The sequence below is a fragment of the Balaenoptera physalus genome (genome assembly GCF_965194825.1).
Source record: "Balaenoptera physalus genome assembly, chromosome: 10".
Taxonomy (NCBI): domain Eukaryota; kingdom Metazoa; phylum Chordata; class Mammalia; order Artiodactyla; family Balaenopteridae; genus Balaenoptera; species Balaenoptera physalus.
This window is the reverse complement of record NC_138889.1, coordinates 105,392,825-105,416,131: the sequence shown is the minus strand read 5'-3', so window position 1 is coordinate 105,416,131 and position 23,307 is coordinate 105,392,825. Positions and strand designations below refer to the sequence as shown.

At 36.4% G+C, this 23,307-nt stretch overlaps 1 protein-coding gene across 4 annotated transcripts in view; it reads right to left on the bottom strand.

Moving 5' to 3' along the window:
• Window positions 1-2,226: 2,226 nt before the first annotated feature.
• The window catches only part of LOC309668494 (solute carrier family 22 member 10-like), a 62,209-nt gene continuing 41,128 nt past the window's right edge, over window positions 2,227-23,307 (bottom strand). For 2 of the 4 annotated variants that reach the window (XM_082478369.1, XM_082478371.1), the window contains 6 exons: window positions 22,889-23,004; window positions 20,485-20,568; window positions 19,821-20,035; window positions 18,173-18,281; window positions 17,184-17,387; window positions 2,227-14,713 (listed from right to left, as the gene is read on the bottom strand). In XM_082478369.1, coding sequence (XP_082334495.1) covers window positions 14,653-14,713; window positions 17,184-17,387; window positions 18,173-18,281; window positions 19,821-20,035; window positions 20,485-20,568; window positions 22,889-23,004 — 789 coding nt within the window. In that variant the 3' untranslated portion in view covers window positions 2,227-14,652. The remainder of the gene's footprint in view (window positions 14,714-17,183; window positions 17,388-18,172; window positions 18,282-19,820; window positions 20,036-20,484; window positions 20,569-22,888; window positions 23,005-23,307) is intronic. The other 2 variants (XM_082478370.1, XM_082478372.1) reach the window with 1 other exon arrangement.

Here is a 23,307-nt window from a genome sequence, read left to right as displayed (position 1 = left end):
TGGGTTTTTTCACTAAGCAAAATTATACAGATATCCATCCAAGTTGCTATGTTTTTCTATAGTTTGTTTTCTTTTTATTGGTGAGTACACAAAATGTATATGCAAAAGTTAGTTTAACCAATCTTCTGGGGAAGGCCATCTGGATTGTTTCAAGTTTTTGTTTGCTTGTTCTTTATTGTAATATAATTGACATATAAGCTGTATAAGGTTAATGTACTCAACATGTTGATTTGATACATTTGTATATTGCAATATGATTACCAGCATAGTGTTAGCTAACACTTTATTCATGTCACAAAATTATTATTTATTTTTTGTGTTGAAAACAATTAAGATCTAACTTATCAAGTTTAACATTTATAAAATAGTATTGTTGACTATAATCGCTAGCTGTGCATTACATCTCCAGACTTTATTTATCTACTAGTTGCAAGTTTGTAACATTGAACATTTCCCCATTTCCCCCGTCCCCTGATAATCACTATCCTACTCTCTGTTCCATGAATTTCCTTTTTCTTTTTTAGATTGGACATCTAAATTACCTACAGAATCTGTCAATCTCTGTCTAACTTAATCTCACTTATCACAGTGTCCTCAAGGTCCATCCATGCTGTCACAAATAGCAGCACTTCTATTTTTATCATGGCTGAATTATATTCCATTTTTTTATACATATATCATATCTTTGTCCATTCATCTGTGGATGGACACTTAGGTTGCTTCCATATCTTGGCTATTGTAAATAATGATGCAATAAACATGAGAGTGCAGGTAACTTTTAATTATCTTGTTTTCATTCCCTTTGGATATATGACAAGAAGTAAGATTGCTGGATTTTATGGTGTTTTTAAAAAAAATTTTTTTGTGGATCCTTCATACTGTTTTCTGTAGTGGCTGTACCAATTTACATCAGCCTCAACAGTGTACAAGTATTCCCTTTACTGAACATAACTTATTATCTCTCATTTTCAGATGATAGCTGCTGATGAAAATTAATCAATCTTCAATCAAAAGGGAGAAATAAAGAATTTTATTCGAGCCAAGCTGAGCATTATAACCCAGGAGAAAGCCTTCCAGAAAATTCTGAAGCCTATCCCGTTTGTTAGAAGTCAAAAGCACAGTCACATACATTTTTGAGACAAAGAATTTTACATCAAAATGACACACTGACATTTTACATCAAGTTCACCAAAGATACATAGTCCAGTTCTGCACATACCAAGCAAGGAGCAGGTCACCATGACCTGTTAAATCAAGCATGCATTCCCTCCTTTCAGGAGGTCTGGTTAATGTATAATGCAGAAGCACGTTGCCTACTAAGGAGAGTCCAATATGGGCAGGGAATATGCTATGCTTAAAGTTTCTCGTCCTGCCTTAAAACATAAATTTTTTTCCATCATAGCCATTCTAAGAGGTTGAGATGATTCCCCGTTGTATTTTTGATTTGCATTTCCATGATGATTAGTGAATTTGAGCAAGTTTCCATATACCTGCTGGCAATTTGTATGTCTTCTTTGGGGAAATGTCTATTCAGGTTCTTTGCCTATTTTTAAAGTAGTATTTTGGGTTTTGCTGTTGAGTTGTAGGAGTTCCTTAAGAATTTTGGATATTAAACCCTGATCAGATAATGTGGTTTGGGAATACTCCCAAGTCCATTTTATGTAATACTACACAGCAATAAAAAGGAATAAAATATTGATACAAACAAAACATACATTAATTTCATGTACGATATACTGAGAAAAAGCCAAATACAAAAATATTAACTTGTAATTCTAATTATAGGTTAATAATAAACCTAATACCTAGTGAAATATATATTGGAAGAGAAGTGAGGGTTATGTGACAATTCTGACTGAGGAATGAGCACAAAAGAGCTTTCTGGATGATGGAATTAATCTGCCCCTTGAAAGGATTGTAGATGACAGTAGTATATGAATTTATGCAAATACATTGAATTTTAACTTAGGATTTGTACATTTGACCATGTGTAAATTTTATCGAATAAAGGAACCATAAACAACAACAAAATGATATGAATTGAAATGATTACTATAAACATTTAGAGGGTGATTATTAATAAAATGGTAAGAAGGAATATTACTTTGTACAGAACATGTGTATCATCTTATTTACTAGTATGTTATATTTTCTAATTTGGGTGGTGGTTAAACAGTTGTTGTCTTTATAATAATTCTTAAAATATACTTATATTTTAATATACCCTTCTGTATGTAAATTTCAGTGCTCACAAGTTTAAAAGTGTATATGGAATAAAAATGTTTGGCTGATAGCTATGCTAATTTTGAAAAAGAACAAAGGTAAGTGACTTTCTCACCCAGATTTCAAAGATACATAAAACAAGTGAGTTACTGAAGTTAAAGAAACACTGAGTTATAGGAACAGGAGGAGACAAGCTGACCAATAAAATGGAATAGGTGTTTCTGAAAACAAAGAATATGTTATATGATACAGAAAGCATAACATATAGAGAGGTTAGAGGATTTGTTTTAAAAGATTGTCATGGAAGTATATCCCATTCTGAACACAAATATAGGTGGATATCACAGCATTTGCTAGAGTTGAACCCCAATAGAACTTAAGATAATAACCAGGTTGGTGTCTTTGCAAACTACATTTCCAGATGGCCTTGCCAATTGGACTATGGTTTGGGCAGTAGGAGGTGATGGTGAAAGATTGGAGAGCAAAAGGAGAAGGGAAGCAGTGACTTCACCAGTGACAATATCTCCTCTGTTTCTCCAGCAACCGCCATCTGGTCCATTTCTTCCAGGCTCCTCTGGGTGACTCTGGAACCTGAACCTCCTCTGGTAGCACCAACTCCTCTATGTGTTGTCTAGACTTGTGGTAGCAGCTTCTTGTTACTGATGACCTAAATTGTCTTGCCACCCCTTGTTGGAAAATTTGCAACTTAGTTCCCCATATTAAATCCTTCTTATTGAAATAAATGATATTTTGTGGGTTATATGATTGGACCCCAATACCTCGAGCTTTCTCATGTTCCTTTTATTCAATATTCCACAGTCACTTAATATGTTCCCAAAACTCTTAATGTGCCAAGAATTCTTCAACGTGATACAACACAGAACAAAACATACCTCTTCTATTTGAATAATGAGGAAATAGACAATATTCAAATATATAGCTGGGAGTACTAAGTGGTGTGAAGAAGATGAAGCAGGACAAGGAAATATTAACATGTAAGGAGAATGCATAGGGAAATTCTCTCAAATGTGGTAACAATTGGCTAGAGAACTGAAAGAACTAAAAAATTTTTGAAGTAAGTATTTTGTGGGGAAAAGAAAGGCAGTGGGAGTATGCCCGGTATCTTTTGAGACATAAAGGAAACTGGTGTGTCTATAACAAAGTTAGATAACATAAGAAAGGTAAAAGAGACAGAGGGGGACTAAATCTAACATGGACTTGAGTGTAACAGTGTTGACTTTCATTCTGGATGAGTTGGAAGCCATAAGAGATATTTGAGCAGAGATTTGACATCACATGATAAATTTTTAAAGATTTACATGAAGATTTATTTGGAGAAATTGGGGAGGGCACAATAGTCCAGATGAGAATGAGAGCGACTTAGACTTGGGAAGTTATAGTGCAGATAGTTAGGGTCAGCCAGATTCTGGATGTCATTTGAAGGTGGAGCAAGTTTTAAAACCTGGGGTTGACAGGAGAGGCTATGCTGGAGGTGTAAATTTAGGAGCCATCAGTAAAGAGATGAAGAGAGTGAGTACACATAGAGAAGAGAAAATATTCAGGACCTGAGCCCTTCAGCACTCCAGTGTTGGAAGAGTCAGCACAGGAGAATGAGAAAGAGAAGCCTGCAATGAGCTAGTAAAACAAAAACAGAGTAGGGTTTGGTGGCCAAAAACAGTTTCTAGGAAGAGGAATTTACCAGCTACCACAAATAACCATTTGGATGTGAAAATATGGAAAACATTAGGATCTTAAGAAATGTGGTGAGGTTGAATACGTTATAGGAATGGGTAAAAATATAAATGGGAAAGAAAGAAATCAGAGAATAGGGCAGTAGCTGAAGGAGAAAGTGGGTCATAAGAAGTTTATTTTGTTTTCTGTTTAAGTTGGAATACTTCACTCCCTGTTTGTACTTCAGGGCCCTGGTGATTAGAGAAAGCTTATCTCATACCACAGAATTCTTCTGTCTATGTCCTATTTTCTTGTCTCCCCAAAATTTGGGACAGCTCTGATCCCATTGATATAGAAGAATATGTCTTTTGGTTGAGGACAGCATCTTCCAGGGGCATCTTTCTTGGGAGGCCCCTTGAGAAGACCTCAGTTTTCAGTGCAGTCTTGCCTTACAGAAGTTTCTCATGTGGTCTAGGCACTGTATGTCTCCACTAAGCAAACATGGATATGAACCCTAATTTTGCCCCCTTGTAATATTGAAGGGTTTCAATGAGATCAAAGGAATGAATTGAACTTTGGAACAAATCAATGAGCATGTCTTTTTGTGTGTGTGGTAATATACTTTGATACTTTCCTCTTTATCATTTTGTATCTACTGTCAGTGTTTCCTTTCTGGTTACCATATTCTTCCATAAAGCTTTTTATAGTTTGGACAGCCTATTTTAATCTGATAACAACTAACTTCGATTGCATGCAAAAACTCTACAATTTTACTTGCCACAAAACACACATGGTATATGCTATTTGTGTCAGAATTTACATTTCTTATTCTGTATTTATAAAACAAATTTTTTATTATATTTCACTTTATTTTTTTAACATCTTTATTGCAGTATAATTGATTTCAATGTGTGTTAGTTTCTGTTTTATAACAAAGTGAATCAGTTATACATATACATATATCCCCATATATCCCCCCTCTTGCGTCTCCCTCCCATCCTCCCTAATCCACCCCTCTAGGTGGTCACAAAGCACCGAGCTGATCTCCCTGTGCTATGCGGCTGCTTCCCACTAGCTATCTATTTTACATTTGGTAGTGTATATACGTCCTTTCCACTCTCTCACTTCGTCCCAGCTTACCCTCCCCCCTCCCCATGTCCTCAAGTCCATTCTCTACGTCTGTGTCTTTATTCCTGTCCTGCCCCTTGGTTCTTCAGAATGATTTTTTTTTTTTTTTTTTTTAGATTCCATATATATGTGTTAGCATACGGTATTTGTTTTTCTCTTTCTGACTTACTTCACTCTGTATAACAGACTCTAGGTCCATCTACCTCACTAAAAATAACTCAATTTTGTTTCTTTTTATAGCTAAGTAATATTCCATTGTATATATGTGCTATATCTTCTTTACCCATTCATCTGCTGATGGACACTTAAGTTGCTTCCATGCCTTGGCTATTGTAAATAGAACTACAGTGAACATTGTGGTACTCTTTTCAAATTACGGATTTCTCAGGGTATATGCCCAGTAGTGGGATTGCTAGGTCGTATGGTAGTCCTATTTTTAGTTTTTTAAGGAACCTCCATACTGTTCTCCATAGTGGCTGTATCAATTTACATTCCCACCAACAGTGCAAGAGGGTTCCCTTTTCTCCACGCCCTCTCCAGCATTTATTGTTTCTAGATTTTTTGTGATGGCCATTCTGACCACTGTGAGGTGATACCTTATTGTAGTTTTGATTTGCATTTCTCTAATGATTAGTGATGTTGAGCATCCTTTCATGTGTTTGTTGGCAAACTGTATATCTTCTCTGGAGAAATGTCTATTTAGGTCTTCAGCCCATTTTTGGATTGGGTTGTTTGTTTTTTTGTTATTGAGCTGCATGAGCTGCTTGTGAATTTTGGAGATTAATCCTTTGTCAGTTGCTTCATTTGCAAATATTTTCTCCCATTCTGAGGGTTACCTTTTTGTCTTGTTTATGGTTTCCTTTGCTGTGCAAAGGCTTTTGAGTTTCATTAGGTCCCACTTGTTTATTTTTGTATTTATTTCCATTTCTCTAGGAGGTGGGTCAAAAAGAATCTTGCTGTGATTTATGTCATACAGTGTTTGGCCTATGTTTTCCTCTAAGAGTTTTATGGTGTCTGGCCTTACATTTAGGTCTTTAATCCATTTTGAGTTTACTTTTGTGTATGGTGTTAGGAAATGGTCTAATTTCATTCTTTTACATGTAGCTGTCCAGTTTTCCCAGCACCACTTATTGAAGCTATTGTCTCTTCTCCATTGTATATTCTTGCCTCCTTTATCAAGGATAAGGTGACCATATGTGTGTGAGTTTATCTCTGGACTTTCTGTCCTGTTCCAAAGAACTATATTTCTGTTTTTGTGCCAATACCATAATGTCTTGATTACTGTAGCTTTGTAGTACAGTCTGAAGACAGGGAGCCTGATTCCTCCAGCTCCATTTTTCTCTGTCAACATTGCTTTAGCTATTCGGGGTCTTTTGTGTTTCCATACAAATTGTGAAATTTTTTGTTCTAGCCCTGTGAAAAATGTCATTGGTAGTTTGATAGGGATTGCACTGAATCTGTAGATTGCTTTGGGTAGTATAGTCATTTTCACAATTTTGATTTTCCAATCCAAGAACATGGTCTATCTCTCCATCTGTTTGTATCATCTTTAATTTCTTTCATTAGCGTCTTACAATTTTATGTATACAGGTCTTTGTCTCCTTAGGTAGGTTTATTCCTAGGTATTTTATTCTTATTGTTGCAATGGTAAATGGGAGTGTTTCCTTAATTTCTCTTTCACATTTTTCATCATTAGTGTATAGGAATGCAAGAGATTTCTGTGCATTAATTTTGTATCCTGCTACTTTACCAAATTCATTGATTAGCTCTAGTAGTTTTCTGATAGCATCTTTAGGATTCTCTATGTATAGTATCATGTCATGTGCAAACAGTGACAGCTTTACTTCTTCTTTTCCGATTTGGATTCCTTTTATTTCCTTTTTCTTCTCTGTTTGCTGTGGCTGAAACTTCCAAAGCTATGTTGAATAATAGTGGTGAGAGTGAACAACCTTGCCTCATTCCTGATCTTAGTGGAAATTGTTTCAGTTTTTCACCATTGAGAAACATGTTTCCTGTGGGTTTGTCATATATGTCCTTTATTATGTTTCGGTAAGTTCCCTCTATGCCTGCTTTCTGGAAGGTTTTTATCATAAATGGGTGTTGAATTTTGTCAAAAGCTTTTTCTGCATCTATTGAGATGATCATATGGTTTTTCTCCTTCAATTTGTTAATATGGTGTGTCACATTGATTGTTTTGCGTATATTGAAGAATCCTTGCATTCCTGGGATAAACCCCTCTTGATCATCGTGTATGATCCTTTTAATGTGTTGTTGGATTCTGTTTGCTGGTATTTGGTTGAGGATTTTTGCATCTACATTCATCAGTGATATAGGCCTGTAGTTTTCTTTCTTTGTGACATCTTTGTCTGGTTTTGGTATCAGGGTAATGGTGGCCTTGTAGAATGAGTTTGGGAGTGTTCCTCCCTCTGCTATATTTTGGAAGAGTTTGTGAAGGATGGGTGTTCGCTCTTCTCTAAATGTTTGATAGAATTCACCTGTGAAGCCATCTGGTCCTGGACTTTTTTGAAGATTTTTCATCACAGTTTCAATTTCAGTGCTTGTGGTTGGTCTGTTTATATGTTCTTTTTCTTCCTGGTTCAGTCTCAGAAGGTAGTGCTTTTCTAAGAATTTATCCGTTTCTTCTAGGTTGTCCATTTTATGGGCATATATTTGCTTGTAGTAGTCTCTCATGATCCTTTGTATTTCTGCAGTGTCAGTAGTTACTTCTCCTTTTTCATTTCTAATTCTATTGATTTGAGACTTCTCCCTTTTTTTCTTGATGAGTCTGGCTAATGGTTTATCAATTTTGTTTATCTTCTCAAAGAACCAGCTTTTAGTTTTATTGATCTTTGTTATCGTTTCCTTCATTTCTTTTTCATTTATTTCTGATCTGATCTTTATGATTTCTTTCCTTCTGCTAACTTTGGGGTTTATTTGTTCTTCTTTCTCTAATTGCTTATGGTGTTACGTTAGGTTGTTTATTTGAGATGTTTCTTGTTTCTTGAGGTAGGATTGTGTTGTTATAAACTTCCCTCTTAAAACTGCTTTTGCTGCATCCCATAGGTTTTGGGTCATCGTGTTTTATTGTCATTTGTTTCTAGGTATTTTTTATTTCCTCTTTGATTTCTTCAGTGATCTCTTGGTTATTTAGAGGTGTACTGTTTAGCCTCCATGTGTTTGTATTTTTTACAGGTATTTTCCTGTAATTGATATCTAGTCTCATAGCGTTATGGTTGGAAAAGATACTTGATATGATTTCAATTTTCTTAAATTTACCAAGGCTTGATTTGTGACCCAAGATATGATCTATCCTGGAGAATATTTCATGAGCACTTGAGAAGAAAGTGTATTCTATTTTTTTTGCATGGAATATCCTATAAATATCAATTAAGCCCATCTTGTTTAAGGTATCATTTAAAGCTTGTGTTTCCTTATTTATTTTCATTTTGGGTGATCTGTCCATTGGTGAAAATGGGTTGTTAAAATCCCCTACTATGATTGTGTTACTGTTGGTTTCCCCTTTTATGGCTGTTAGCTATAAAACAACCTTTTATGGTCATAATTATTAATACTTTTGTATTTAAATTTTATGTCAGTGTTAAAAGGTAATTTACATATCACTGGTCCAGTATTACATTATTATTTGTCTATATATTTCCCTTTACCTTTATCAGTGAGATTTGCACTTTCTTATTCTTTCATATTGCTGCTTAGCATCATTTCATTGCAACTTAAAGAGCTACCTGAACTTTTCTGAAATGATAATTTTGAGTTCTTTGTCAGGCAGTTCATAGCTATCCATTTCTTTAGGGTCAATTAGTGCAGCTGCATTTTGTTTCCTTGGTTGTATCATATTCCCCCAAGTCTTCTTGGTCCTTGCAGCCTTGCATTTCTGTCTGCCCATTTGAAGAAGCAGTCACCATTTCCAGTCTTTACTGACTGGCTTAGGCAGGGAAATGTCTACACCAGACAGCTTGGCCAGAGACTCTGTACAGTCCCGTTGTCAGGGACCCTGGGCAGGCTGCCTGGTGACATCCATGGTTGTGGCCTGATGCTACAATCCACAGACAGTCTTTCTCTCTCTTTCACCAGTGAAAGAACTTGTGGGCCAAGGGGATCTTTCTCAGTGCTGCTCCGTGACTTGTTGGGAGGAGAGTGACAGGAGGAAAGTGGAACTTTTCTGTTCACCCTTTCAAGCAGGTCTTTTCTCATTTCTGTGCTGTACCACGTTGATGAACCCTCTCACCTGGATTCCAGGTATCTCATAAAGGAATTTTCATCCATGGACAGTTGTTAAATTGGTATTACTGTGGGAGAGGAGGGCTGGGACCTCCTATCCTGCTGTCTTTCTGATGTCAATCTCTTTTACCATTTGTTCTTTTGTGTCACATTTAAGAAATCATTGTCTAACCAAAATTGTGAATATTTGCTCTTATGTTCTCTTCTGAAAATTAATGGTTTTAGTTCTTATATTTAAGTCTATGATTCATTTTGAGACTTGTTTGTTTGTTTGTTTATGGTATAAGATAGAGGTCCTGAAACTTTTTGTGTGTGTATATCTATTTCTCCAAGCATCATTTCTTGAAGACTTCCTTTCTCCCACTAAATTTTCCGGTCCCCTTTGTTAAAAATCAATTGACCATAACTTTAGGGTTTATTTCTGTGCTCTCAATTTTATTCCTTTATGTAAAAGTCTATCCTAATGCCTGAATCACACTGTACTATAGCTTTGCAGTAACCTTTGAAATTGTAAAGTGAAAGTCCTCTAAGTTTATTTTTCTTTTCCAATATTGTTTTGGTAATCTGGGTCCTTGAGTCCATATCAATATTAATGACAATGATATTATAAATTGACAATTAATGATATAATTGACATTAATGTCAATTTCCACCCAAAAGTAAGCCAGCTGAGATTTGGATAGAAATTTTGTTGAAGCTATAGGTCAACTTGGGGGTATTGCTTTACTGACAACACTAAGCCTCCCAATACAAGAATATGAGCTATCTTTCCATTTATGTAGATCTTCTTTATTTTCTCAGAACACTGTTTTTTTTGGTTTACACTGGGCAATTCTTGCACTTCTATTAACTTTTTCTGTGTATTTTATTCTCTGTGATACTATTGTAAATTGATTTTTATAAGATTTGGTTTTGGATTGTCTATTGCTAGTGTAAAGAAATACAATTGATTTTTGCAATTTATTTTGTATTTTGCAAAGTTCATAAACTCATTTATTACTTCTAACAGATATTTAGTGGATCCTTGGGAATTTCTACATGCAAAGTTATGTCATCTACAGATAAAGACAGTTTTGCTTTTTCTTTTTGAATATGGTTATCTTTTATTTATTTGTCTTCTCTAATTACCCTCACTAGAACTTTTAATATTTTGTTGAATATACATGATGATAGCTGACATCATTATATTTTCCCTGAATTTATGGTGAAGAAATCAGCCTTTCACCATTTAGGGTGAGAATTTCTGTAGGTTCTTTGTATTTGCTCCTTTTTAGTTTTATTGGGGTATAATTGATATACCAAATAATTCACATTTTGTTGAGATTGTGCATATGCATACACTTATGATACCATCACTAAACTAAGGTACTAACCATATTGATCACCTGGAAAAATTCCCTTCTGTTCCTTTGTAGTCTTTTTTTATTGAACACAACATAAGATCCATCCCTTTAACATATTATAAAATGCACAATACCATATTGTTAACTATAGCCTTATTCATCATGAATAAAAAAACTTTATACCCTTTGGAAAACAATTTCCAACTTCTCTCTCCCCCCAGCCCCTGACAACTACCATTCATTCTACTCTCTGCTTCTATGACTTTGACTATTTTAAAAACCTCATATAAGTGGAATCATGCCATATTTGTCATTCTGTAACTGGATTATTTCACTTATAATAATGTCTGTATGCTTATCCATGTTGTCCCAATGGCAGGATTTGTTTCGTTTTTATGGACAAATAATATTCCACTTTAAAGCAAGATGTAAACACTGACTTGGAACTCTAAAACTCCTCAGAGAAAAAGCTAGGGAAAAACTTCTTTGACATTGTTGGTGGCAATGATTTCTTGGATTTGGCATGAAAATCACAGGCAACAAGGTCAAAAATAGAAAAGTGGACTACATAAAACTCAAAAGTTTCAAAAAGCAAAGGAAATAATTAACAAAATGAAAAGGCATATACGCCGTTTACCAGGGTGAACTCCCTTTCTTTTGCTCACTTCTCACCTATTTTCTGAAAGAGTTTGTTAAGGATTCATGTTAATTCCTTTTAAATGTTTGGTAGAGTTCACCAGTGAAGGTAAATTAGACTGAGCTTCTCTTTGTAGGAAGTTTTAAAATTAGTAACTTAAGATCTTTAATTTTTATAGCCTTATTCAGATTTTCTATTCCTTCTTTGAGTCAGTTTTGGTAAATTTTGCCCTTCTAGGAATTTGTCCATTTCATCAAATTATCTTATTTCTTGGCATTCAGTTGTTCACAGGATTGCCAATCTGCTCTCTTTTATTTATGATTTTAGAAACTTGAGTCTCTTCTAATTCTTTTCCTGGTTAAGGTACTTAAAGTTTATTCACCCTATTTTGTTCACCTTTTCAAAGAATAAATTTGGTTTCATTTGTTGTTCTCCATTGTTTTTCTATTATCTCTCTCTTTTTTATCTTTGTACTAATATTATTACCTTCCTTCTGCTTTCTTTGGATTTAGTTTTCTCTTCTTTTTCAAGTTCAAATATTGAAGGTTAGATTGCTGATTTGCACTCTTTTTCTTTAATATAGTCATTTTTTTCCATGTCTTTTCCCCTAAACATTGCTTTAGTGCATCCTATAAGTTTTGGTATGTTATGTTTTCCTGTTCATTCATCTTGAAAAGTTCTCTAATTTTCCATGTGATTTCTTCTTTAACTAATGGTTAGGTAGAAGTGTATAACTTAATTTCCTCATATTTGTACATTTCTCAAATTTTATATTGTTGTTTTCTAATTTAATTCTATTGTGGTCAAAGAACATATTTTGCATTATTTCCATCCTTTACTGTGTATAAAGGCTTGTTTGATGGACTAACTTATGGTCTATTCTGGAGAATGTTCCATGAGTTCTTGAGAAGAATATGTATTGTGATGTTTTAGGTGAAGTGTTCTATATTTGTTAGGTCTTGTTTGTTTATAGCATTGTTCAAGTCTTCTTTACACTTCCTGACCTTCTAACAAAGTTTCTATCCATTATGTTTAGCAGGATATTGATATTTCCAACTATTATTGTTGAATTTTCTATTTCTACCTTCAGTTCTGTCAGTTTTTGCTTCATCTATTTTAGGGTTCTGTTGTTACATTTATGCACATTTATAATTCTATATCTTCTTGATTAATTGACCTATTTATCATCCTAAAATGTGCAGATTTTGCTTTAGTAACAGTTGTTGTCCTAAAGTCTATTTTTTATGATATTTATATAGTCACACCAGCTATCTTGCAGTTGCTGTCTGAATGATATTTCTTTTTCTATCCTTTTACTTTCAGTCTATTGGTATCAGGTCTAAAGTATATTTCCCAACATGTAGTTGGATATTTTTGTTTTTCATCCAGCCTGTCTCTGCTTTTAATTAGATTGTAAATATTTATTGATACAGTTGGAATCACATCAATTATTTTGATCTTATTTTTCTTTCTGTCTCATGACTGTTTTATGCCTCTGGTCCTCTTTTAATACCACCTTTAAAGTAAATATTTTCTAGTGTATCATTTAATTCATTTAGGTATTTTAAACTCTTTTTTTTCTCAGTGGTTTCTCAGTAGTTGCTCTAGAGCTTATAATACACAGCATAAGCTATCAGAACCTACTTCATATTTATACTCACTGAATTCCATAATATATGGAAACTTTACTCCTATAGAGCTCTATTTCCTCCCCCATCTACTTTGTGCTATTATTTTTTAGACATGTTAATATATTACTATATATACTTTCACAGTCTAAAATAGTTGCCCCATGAGTTCTTTCATGGTGCATTTAGTCAAAAGAGAACAGATTCAGTATGCTTACTCTATCTTCTTCAGGTTCAGAACCCTTCTCCTTTTTTAAGGGAAGCTCTGTACCACAGCAAACTAGTCATATATGTTTAACTTTGGTATATATGGTGTATATATGTGTCTTTTAAAAATTGTTTTCTGTAGATAATTAAGTTCCATAATTAAAATTTTTAAAAAGAAAAAATAAAGAATAGGACAAAAGGGAAATGAACAGGAAGCAGAGAAACACATAAAGTTTGGTAGCAAGAGAGAAAAAGATGATGAAGAGGGAGAAATTATGAAACCATGCTCCATAGGATTAATGGAAGCTGGTGTTTAACAGAAATCATTGAATGCATCTAACAGAGCAGCAGATAAGGGAACAGTTTCTTAGAAAACCCTCTGCTTGTAACCTGCCTTTACTGATTAAGCCTACTTCATTTGTATTTTTTCCCCTTTCTCTAACTGCAAACCCTCCAAACTTCATGAACCCTACATAATTTATCATCAGACTTCTAACCACCCCTATAGATAATACTTCTGATGTATGAGTCACTATAGTAATGGGGGCTTAAGTTGTTTTCCAAAATTTTGGAGTCAGCTCCTGCCCAATACACCTGGCTAAGACTAGCTGAGCCCACTGACCCTAAAGCTGGACCTGCACAGAAATGAGTTACTTCATCTTTCCCCAATCTCCAATCACCTTTCCAAATGCCTGAGACCACTCTGCTTCTTTATATCATAAATATCTCAAGCCTCTGGCCTTTGGAGATGCATATCTGAGATTTATTCTCCTGTGCCCTCACTTGGCTACCTCACAAATAACACTTTCTCTGTTGCAAATGTCAGTGACTCAGTGTTTGGCTTGCTGTTCGATGGGCAAACAAACCTGGTTTTCTTACATATTTGGTGAGCAAGCCAGGAGATAACTCCAGACAGTCCTTTTGCCCATGGTTCTTCAGCCCCTCCAGTATTGATAGCCTGTGGATGAGTCCAAAGAGCTGCCTGGTAGACACTCCACAGGATTTCCCCCAGACCCAAAAAGATCAGTGTTTTCAAGTCACTTTGGCATAACCCAAACAACTCAATAATATTTTTAGGAATAAAAACTATCTAGCACCCAAGAAGTTAAGAAACAATGCTTGGCATCCATCAAAAATTAGGTAAGTAAAGTTATAGGAAAATAGAATCCATGATAAGGAGAGAAAATATTAATGAAGAAAAAGATAAACTAAATAGTCCTATATCTATTACATAAAATAAATTTATAGTTAAACATTCTCCCACAAAGAAAACTACAGGTATCTTCACTGGAAATTTTACCAAATATTTAAGGAAGACATATTACCCATTTTATGCCAACTCCTTCAGGAATAGAAGAGGAAAAAATGTTTCCTAACATTCTATGTGGGTACAATTTTTCTGATCATGGAATTACATGTTCCAAGAAATCATATGTTTAATTGCAAATTAATGCCATGATTGTAAATGAGATTCATGTTCCAGTATATTTTCTTGCTAGTATGTAAAGATAAAGGAAAACTCCCATTTTTTTCTTCATATTTTTATTTTCCTCACCAGTCAGCTCATGAAATCCACTTAAAATTTTGTCACTTTAATGTAGAAATCTTTTTCATTTGCTTCTCTTGAGAATTTTTTGCTGGAAAAACAAAACAGAAACAACCAAATCAACCAAACAATTAGCAAATAAAAACACACATTAAAAAATAGAAAAAAATAAAAATAAGTTTGGATGCCATCCCTGCACAAGTACAAACTGATCCTTAACCATCAGCTTTTTTTTTTTTAATTAATTAATTTATTTATTTATTTATTTATGGCTGTGTTGGGTCTTCGTTTCTGTGCGAGGGCTTTCTCTAGTTGTAGCAAGCGGGGGCCACTCTTCATCGTGGTGAGCGGGCCTCTCACTATCGCGGCCTCTCTTGTTGCGGAGCACAGGCTCCAGACGCGCAGGCTCAGTAATTGTGGCTCACGGGCCTAGCTGCTCTGTGGCATGTGGGATCTTCCCAGACCAGGGCTCGAACCCGTGTCCCCTGCATTGGCAGGCAGATTCTCAACCACTGCACCACCAGGGAAGCCCCATCAGCTTTTTATAATCCAGTAAAATCCATGAGAGATTGACACTCATCCTGCAAAAGGCTCTGCTGACTGTGCAGATCCAAGAAAGCAGTTAGAAAGTGCTGCTCTCACTTGGTCTTTTTAGACCTCTGACCAAAGACACCTTTGGGAAGTCAAGGGGTGAGTTGAAAATCTTAACCCCATTTGTTATGCAGTGAAATGTGTCCCTTCAAAATTTCATATGCTGAAGCCTTAACTCTCAGTATCTCAGAATATGAGATTGCCATATTTAGAAACATGGTTCTTGCAGATATAATTAATTAAGATGAAGTCATACTGGAGTAGGTTGGGGCCCTAAACCAATTTGACTGGTGTCATTATACAAAGGGGATATTTGGACGTAGAGACATGCCAGGGAGATGCCATGTGGAGATTGGAGTTAAGCTGCCACAAGCCAAGGAACTACCAGAAACCAGGAGAGACCTGGAACAGACCCTTCCCTAGAGCCCTCAGAGGGAGCATGGCCCTGCCAACAACTTCAGCTCAGACTTCCAGGCTCCAGAACTGTGAGACAATACATTTCTGTTGTTTAATTCACTCAGTTTGTGGAACTTTATTATTGAAGCCCTAGGTTACGAAGATAGCATATTCCTCATATTAAAAGACTTTTACCAGTTTCTTTTTTCCCCATCCTTGATACTTTCCATTACTTGTAGTGACAAAATTTGCCTGAATCTTGCAAGCACCTACACAAGATTTATTTCTTTATTATCTTTTCAAAGAGAGTCTTTATTTTTTTTCTTTTAAAAAGTTTTTTTAACATCTTTAATGGAGTATAATTGCTTTACAATGGTGTGTTAGTTTCTGCTTTATAACAAAGTGAATCAGCTATACATATACATATATCCCCATATCTCCTCCCTCTTGCATCTCCCTCTCACCCTCCCTAACCCACCTCTCTAGGTGGTCACAAAGCACCGAGCTGAGCTCCCTGTGCTATGCGGCTGCTTCCCACTAGCTATCTATTTAGCATTTGGTAGTGTATATATGTCCTTGCCACTCTCTCACTTCGTCCCAGCTTACCCTTCCCCCTCCCCGTGTCCTCAAGTCCATTCTCTACGTCTGCATCTTTGTTCCTGTCCTGCCCCTAGGTTCTTCAGAACCTTTTTTTTTTTTTTCTTTAGATTCCATATACATGTGTTAGCATACGGTATTTGTTTTTCTCTTTCTGACTTACTTCACTCTGTATGACAGACTCTAGATCCATCCACCTCACTACAAATAACTCAATTTTGTTTCTTTTTATGGCTGAGTAGTATTCCATTGTATATATGTGCCACATCTTCTTTATCCATTCATCTGTTGGTGGACACTTAAGTTGTTTCCATGTCCTGGCTATTGTAAATAGTGCTGTAATGAACATTGCAGTACATGACTCTTTTTGAATTATGGTTTTCTCAGAGTATATGCCCAGTAGTGGGACTGCTGGGTCGTATGGTAGTTCTATTTTTAGTTTTTTAAGGAACCTCCATACTGTTTTCCATAGTGGCTGTATCAATTTACATTCCCACCAACAGTGCAAGAGGGTTCCCTTTTCTCCACACCCTCTCCAGCATTTATTGTTTCTAGACTTTCAGAATGGCCATCATCAAAGAGTCTTTAACTCAACATGATCTTCCTAACACTGTTCCTTCACTGGTCATCCCATTTCTTTTCCCTTTATATCCCCTACTCTTACAGATCTGAGGATCATGAAATACTATCATGAGGGCAGGTAGGATATGCACTCACAACAGAGCGAATTACTGTCTCTTCAGCACTAAAACTACCAATGAGAACAAGGCAGAGAGGAATCTCTGCAGTCTAGACTGGAACTCACAATGGTTAGAAATGACCTTGCCACTTGTGAAGGCAATGACCCAAGATGGAAGTATCCCAGGCAGGCTCAGCCTTCCCAGTGATCTGAGGGACCCACTCTGTGTTTTGTCTTTCTCACTCACAGATCCAAAGCACACAGTCTCTCCCAGGGGATGGCTAGAAGCATTACTCACTTATTTTCCACATCTTGGATGGTGTCAAGCAGAGGCAGATTTCTGGTTTCAGGTTGGAAAGGGACAACAAGACTAGCAATAATGGGACATACTCCATAGATGATCCAGGGCAGAGTGGGTAGATACACCACCAGGGTCATCAAGAGGGGAGCCAGAGCTGACCCACACCTACTAGCCATTACATCTAATCCCAAAGCTTTTGCCCTGAGGGGTAAATAAGAATACATAATAATCCAGTAAAAATCCAGACATGTAACTTATGATCTATTATTTTGATGTGATTATGGAACACACTAAAACACAATTATTACATATGTGGGCTTTACGAAAACACTCGTTTTTGTGATTTGCTCTGTGATTTTCTAGCTGCCTTTGACAAGGTCAAAATGTGTTAAGACCCATTTTCATCATTTTAATAAAAACAGATGTATTGAAGTACTGCTTAGCACAGTACATGGCACCAAGTCAGCTTTTTTGATAAACTTTGGTGATAATTGTTTTTTAGTATGTTGTTACTATTACTATTACAAATAATTGCTTTATAATTAACATTTCTTATTATGTTATTCCACAATAAGCATCAATTAGCTGGGAAAGTCCTATTTTTTTGGCCCTGGAGGGATATTCAAAGTTCTTTATTTTTGATTTTCCATTTTTCTATTCTAGTAGTACAGTTTACAGCTATTAGATGATAAACAATAAAAAGTCACTTTTTAGAAAATCCGTATCCAAAGCCAACCTCAAGTACACAGTAATTAAGGTTAAATCCACTTTTTGTTTTTGTTTTTAGTTTCTCATATGTTTGGTTCTTTATATTTCTGTTTTACACTCATAACTGGAACTTACAAATGGGCAACTACTACCTTATTATTAGTGGAATTAGAACATTTTCCTGGTCCCTTTCCTAAACCACAAATTATATTAAACTACTGGACACTTTATATCAATCTTTACTCAGGCTTTGGAAGGATATAAAAAAATCCTTATACCTGAGGAGAGTGGGGATGAGTTCATTACAGTGGACAGAATAACTGGTGATAGAAGCGGCAACACAGCTGATTCCCACACTTGCCAAAGTCACACGCAGGGTCTGCATTTCTAGAGAGAGGAAGACCAGTGAGATTAAGAAAGCTGTGTTCAAGGAATCAGCATCCATCAAATTTATTCAGGACAAACAACTCTACAGGTTATTTGTATGTTTGAAATAGATTGTAGAAAATATTACAGCAGCAGGATCATGGAGTCTTTTATAAACTGAGAAAGATAAAGTTATCAACATAGGTTGTAAAATGTACATAAAATTATCTCGGTTAATTGTAGCAAATCTCTCTGTATATCTGAGATTTGCCAAGGAAGAAGAAGAAAAGGTGAGTGTGGCAGAAATTTGCTTTTAGTTATTCTGTCCAATACTTGCTCTATGCTTATTATAGAAGGTAGGACTGTCATGTGGACAATTACTGGGTTTAAGTCTCAGCTCTAACCTTGAGGACTTTACAATTAGAGTGCAGAATTTAAAGTGACCAGTCATCCTGGTTTTCCTGGGAATTAGGAGGTTTTAGCAATGTGAGATTTTCATTAATAAAACCTGGAAAGTCCCAGACAAACTTCAATGAGTCAGTCAACCTAGTGTAGATACAGCACTGCCATAGGGTGAATATGGCACAAGAGAGTAATAGAAGGACAGGGCCTTTCTGTTAGTGGACAGGCTGAAGAGAAGCTGGATCTACATCAATGTTAGACATGAGGAACCAAGAATGGAAACTTCTATTTGGAAAAAAAGAATTTGGGACCACTAAAAAAATTTCAGAGAAACGGTTTTCTGCACAGTATAAAAAGAAATCTAATTATAGCTTTATAATATTGGAAAGAACTCTCGTGTAAGGGAGTAAGCCTGCATCATTAATGATATTCTAAAGAGCAGAGCCCACCCATCTGTAATGCTGTGAAGCATATTCTTGCATTGGGAGATGGTGAGGCATAGTGCCCACTAAGGTTCTACTAATCATTACATACCATCTTTCTATTAACTTGTAAAGTAGTCTAACAGGGAATGGACAAGGATTTTAATCTGCTTAAATTCTATTCCTACTGTTCACTCCTTCATTCCTTGAAAAAGGGGGATTTTTTTCATTTCCTGGGAGACTCTCATGAGCAAGAGCTGCAGTCATGGTGACTTAACACCACACTCATGTCTGGGTATGTAGAGACAGGGAAGTGACTAGTCATCAAAGCTGGTAATGAAGAGCCCAAACAGAGGGAGTGACCATGCTGTGTCCTCACCTGGGGGATCATTGCAAGGCCTCAGCCCTCCATGTTTGTTATTTGAAGTGTGAATGGACAAAAGGCAGGTAAACAATTGCTGTCCTAGAAAAATAATCTGGGATAAATTGTACCAATTTAAGACACTTCACAATGTGATGAGACGAACATATGCCTGATTTGCCCCTCGCTGACCTTTAGTTTTTTTCCCAAAAATTTTTAGCAGAATTTCTCATAAACCATCAGATTGGTTTAGGGGAATACTTAGCACATAACTGGTACCTCTTTTCAAACCTGACTTCAGACAAGTGTGACCAATACAATCCCTGAAGGGTGGGAAAAAGACACTTTTTTCCCCAAAGTCCAGTCTTCTCTCACCTTGGGGCACAAACGTGTTGGTCAAAATGGAAAGTCCCACCAGGAACATGAAAAGCATCTGGGTTGGTCGACGGCCCATATAATTCAATACTAGAAGTGCAAGACATCGGGCTAAGGCAGTGAGAGCTCCAAAGATTACCTGGAACAGGAAAATATTGCTCCCAAAGTGCTGTAAATTGATAAAGATGCCAAAAAAGGGTATTGTGCTTGCAAATCTGTAGTGAACAAAAGAGGAAAGACACAAGCTGTAAGATTTAGAGCCAATCGACATGTTGCAGTCGATTATTATATTGACCCAGGCAGCCAATGATCAATATTTAAGAATAAAGGTCTAGTCTGATTTGTATAACACTTCCTTTTAGGGTGATAAAGTTACCATTAAAATAACATGGCTATAAAGGAAAACGATATTCCTTTTGTCCTTCTTTTTTTTGAGTCCCTAAGCATAGAGTTGGCAGTGACGGGAAAACATAACCTGACTCAATCACCAAACTGGATGGTACAGAGAATTTGAATATATGAGCATTAAAACTTAAAATTTAGGGAAATCATTTCTTTTTGAGAGTTGTCTGTATGCTGTGAGTCCTCCCTCTATTCCGCCAACCCCAATACTGTAAAGCATTTCCCTTTTCTCAACTAGTGACTGAAACTGCAAAGAAACTACCTGTGTCCCCTTGACTGGAAGCATAGTGTCCTGGTTTCAAACACAGTTCTGGGAAATTTAAAGTTCATATCAGAGTCCTTGGGGCTAAAAGAAAATGTAAGAATTCAGGAAAGCAAATATGTACCAACTGTGCCATCAGAAATGGAAGCAAAGATTCCCACTGAGGAGCTACCTTTTACCCAAAGAGCATCTAAGGGAAAGGAGTCCACCTAAAAGATCTATTTCACCCAGAGAGAGACAGATTTAGGTATTGCAATAAAAGAAACCATCACACTAAATAGGCATTTCTCCAAAGAAGATATACAGATTGTCAACAAACACATGAAAGAATGCTCAACATCATTAATCATTAGAGAAATGCAAATCAAAACTACAATGAGATATCATCTCACACTGGTCAGAATGGCCATCATTAAAAAATCTACAAACAATAAATGCTGGAGAGGGTGTGGAGAAAAGGGAACCCTCTTGCACTGTTGGTGGGAATGTAAATTGATACAGCCACTATGGAGAACAGTATGGAGGTTCCTTAAAAAACTAAAAATAGAACTACCATACGACCCAGCAATCCCACTACTGGGCATATACCCTAAGAAAACCATAATTCAAAAAGAGTCATGTACCAAAATGTTCATTGCAGCTCTATTTACAATAAGCAGGACATGGAAGCAACCTAAGTGCCCATCGACAGATGAATGGATAAAGAAGATGTGGCACATATATACAATGGAATATTACTCAGCCATAAAAAGGAACAAAACTGAGTTATTTGTAGTGAGGTGGATGGACCTAGAGTCTGTCATACAGAGTGAAGTAAGTCAGAAAGAGAGAAACAAATACCGTATGCTAACACATATATATGGAATGTAAAAAAAGAAAAAGAAAAAAAATGGTCAGAAGAACCTAGGGGCAAGACAGGAATAAAGATGCAGACCTACTAGAGAATGGACTTGAGGATACGGGGAGGGGGAAGGGTAAGCTGGGACAAAGTGAGAGAGTGGCATGGACATATATACACTACCAAACGTAAAATAGACAGCTAGTGGGAAGCAGTCGCATAGCACAGGGAGATCAGCTCCGTGCTTTGTGACCACCTAGAGAGGTGGGATAGGGAGGGTGGGAGGGAGGGAGAGGCAAGAGGGAAGAGATATGGGGGCATATGTATATGTATAACTGATTCACTTTGTTATAAAGCAGAAACTAACACACCATTGTAAAGCAATTATACTCCAATAAAGATGTTAAAAAAGAAAAAGAAAATAGAAAAAACCATCACAGAACACAGCAATTGCAAACAGGTCTTCTCTTTATCATTATATGTACTTTTTCCTTCCACTCTGATTATCTAGAATTCAGAAACGTAAGTCTGTGTCCTAGTGGATATGAGAAGGTCAAAAAGCACAATGTAGTTAAATGAATAAGCAGTCTACTAGGATATGTCTGGGAAAGATAAATTATACTATTCAGTAGTCACTTTCTTAAGCTTGGCGGTGGGTGTTTATGGTCCTGTGTGCTTTTTGTCCATGTGTGTAAATCTTCAAAAATTCAGAATTTAAAATTTCTCCTCCTGACTATACCAAAGTAAATACTTATATCCCCTCAAGAGATAAGGAGCAAGACTTTAACAGAAGCCCTTGTGCTAACACACAAAAAACTGTATCCAAATTGGGAACAAATAAAAGTCCATCAATATTGAAGTACATAGAGAAATTGTAGTGTATTCATCTAATGGAAACTAAAGCACTAGGGAGGAGAACAACCTACTGTTACATGCAACAGAATGGATGGTTCTTCATGAATGAGCATGAGGAAAGGCGGCCTGTCACAGAACACTTCTATCATTTATATTATGTGAAGGTCAAGATCAGGCAACACTCATCTGCAGGGAAGGAGATCAGAACCGCTGTTAAGTTTTATTTGGCACAGGAGAGGGCTGTAAGGAGAGAACAGAGTCAGGCAATGGTGTGGAGGTGGTGAATATTGCTGTACCAGATAGTTGAGGGGAAGTCTTGGGGAATTCGGATTTTCTATCTTGATCTGTATGTTGGCTAACTTTTTACATACTGACATATTCATTGATTTGTATATATTTCTGACCTCTTCATGTTTCTGTTTGCAACATTTACTTCAATTAAAATTGAAAGAAAAATGAAGAAAATTGAGTGCCCAAATCTGTACCGTGATAGAAGTTCTCAACATCCATCTCCAGAGAAAGACTGATAGTGTGATATGACCTAACTAACTTTTCATCGTATAATCAGTTTCATGTGAGTGTTATTTGGTGTGATTTCCTCATTTTTTCTCCAAATCAGCGCCTCCCTCTCACAGCACTGTTAAAACCTATGAAATACATAGATTCATGTCCCCACTCTTTGAATGTTGTCATGCACTGCGTGGAGCCCACCTCACGAAGAGCAGGAGACAGATCCTCTTACGCAGGTTGGGTGTGCGGAACAAGTCAAATACAGTAGTTTTGGTCTGTGCGGCCTCCAGCTCCTCCTGCATGGTCACTTTGAAACCCTTCAAGAACGACAAACGTGTCATTTGCCAACACAGTGCCAGTTATTGTGATGAGCACTGGCACCCAATAGGACAGGAGGGATGTGTTCCCTTTCTTTATAACGTAACATATTACACATGCAATCACAGGAGTGAACATGGGGTGAAGAAGGATGCAGGGAGTTAAGGGAGACGCCAGGAAATTAAATGGCAACAATGATATTTTGAAAATGAGGCCACAGAGGTGGGCAGGGCACCCAGGAGAGTACATAGGGTGTAGAGTCAGATCAGGAATTGAGCTATAGGAAGAAGCTCTGTACAGTG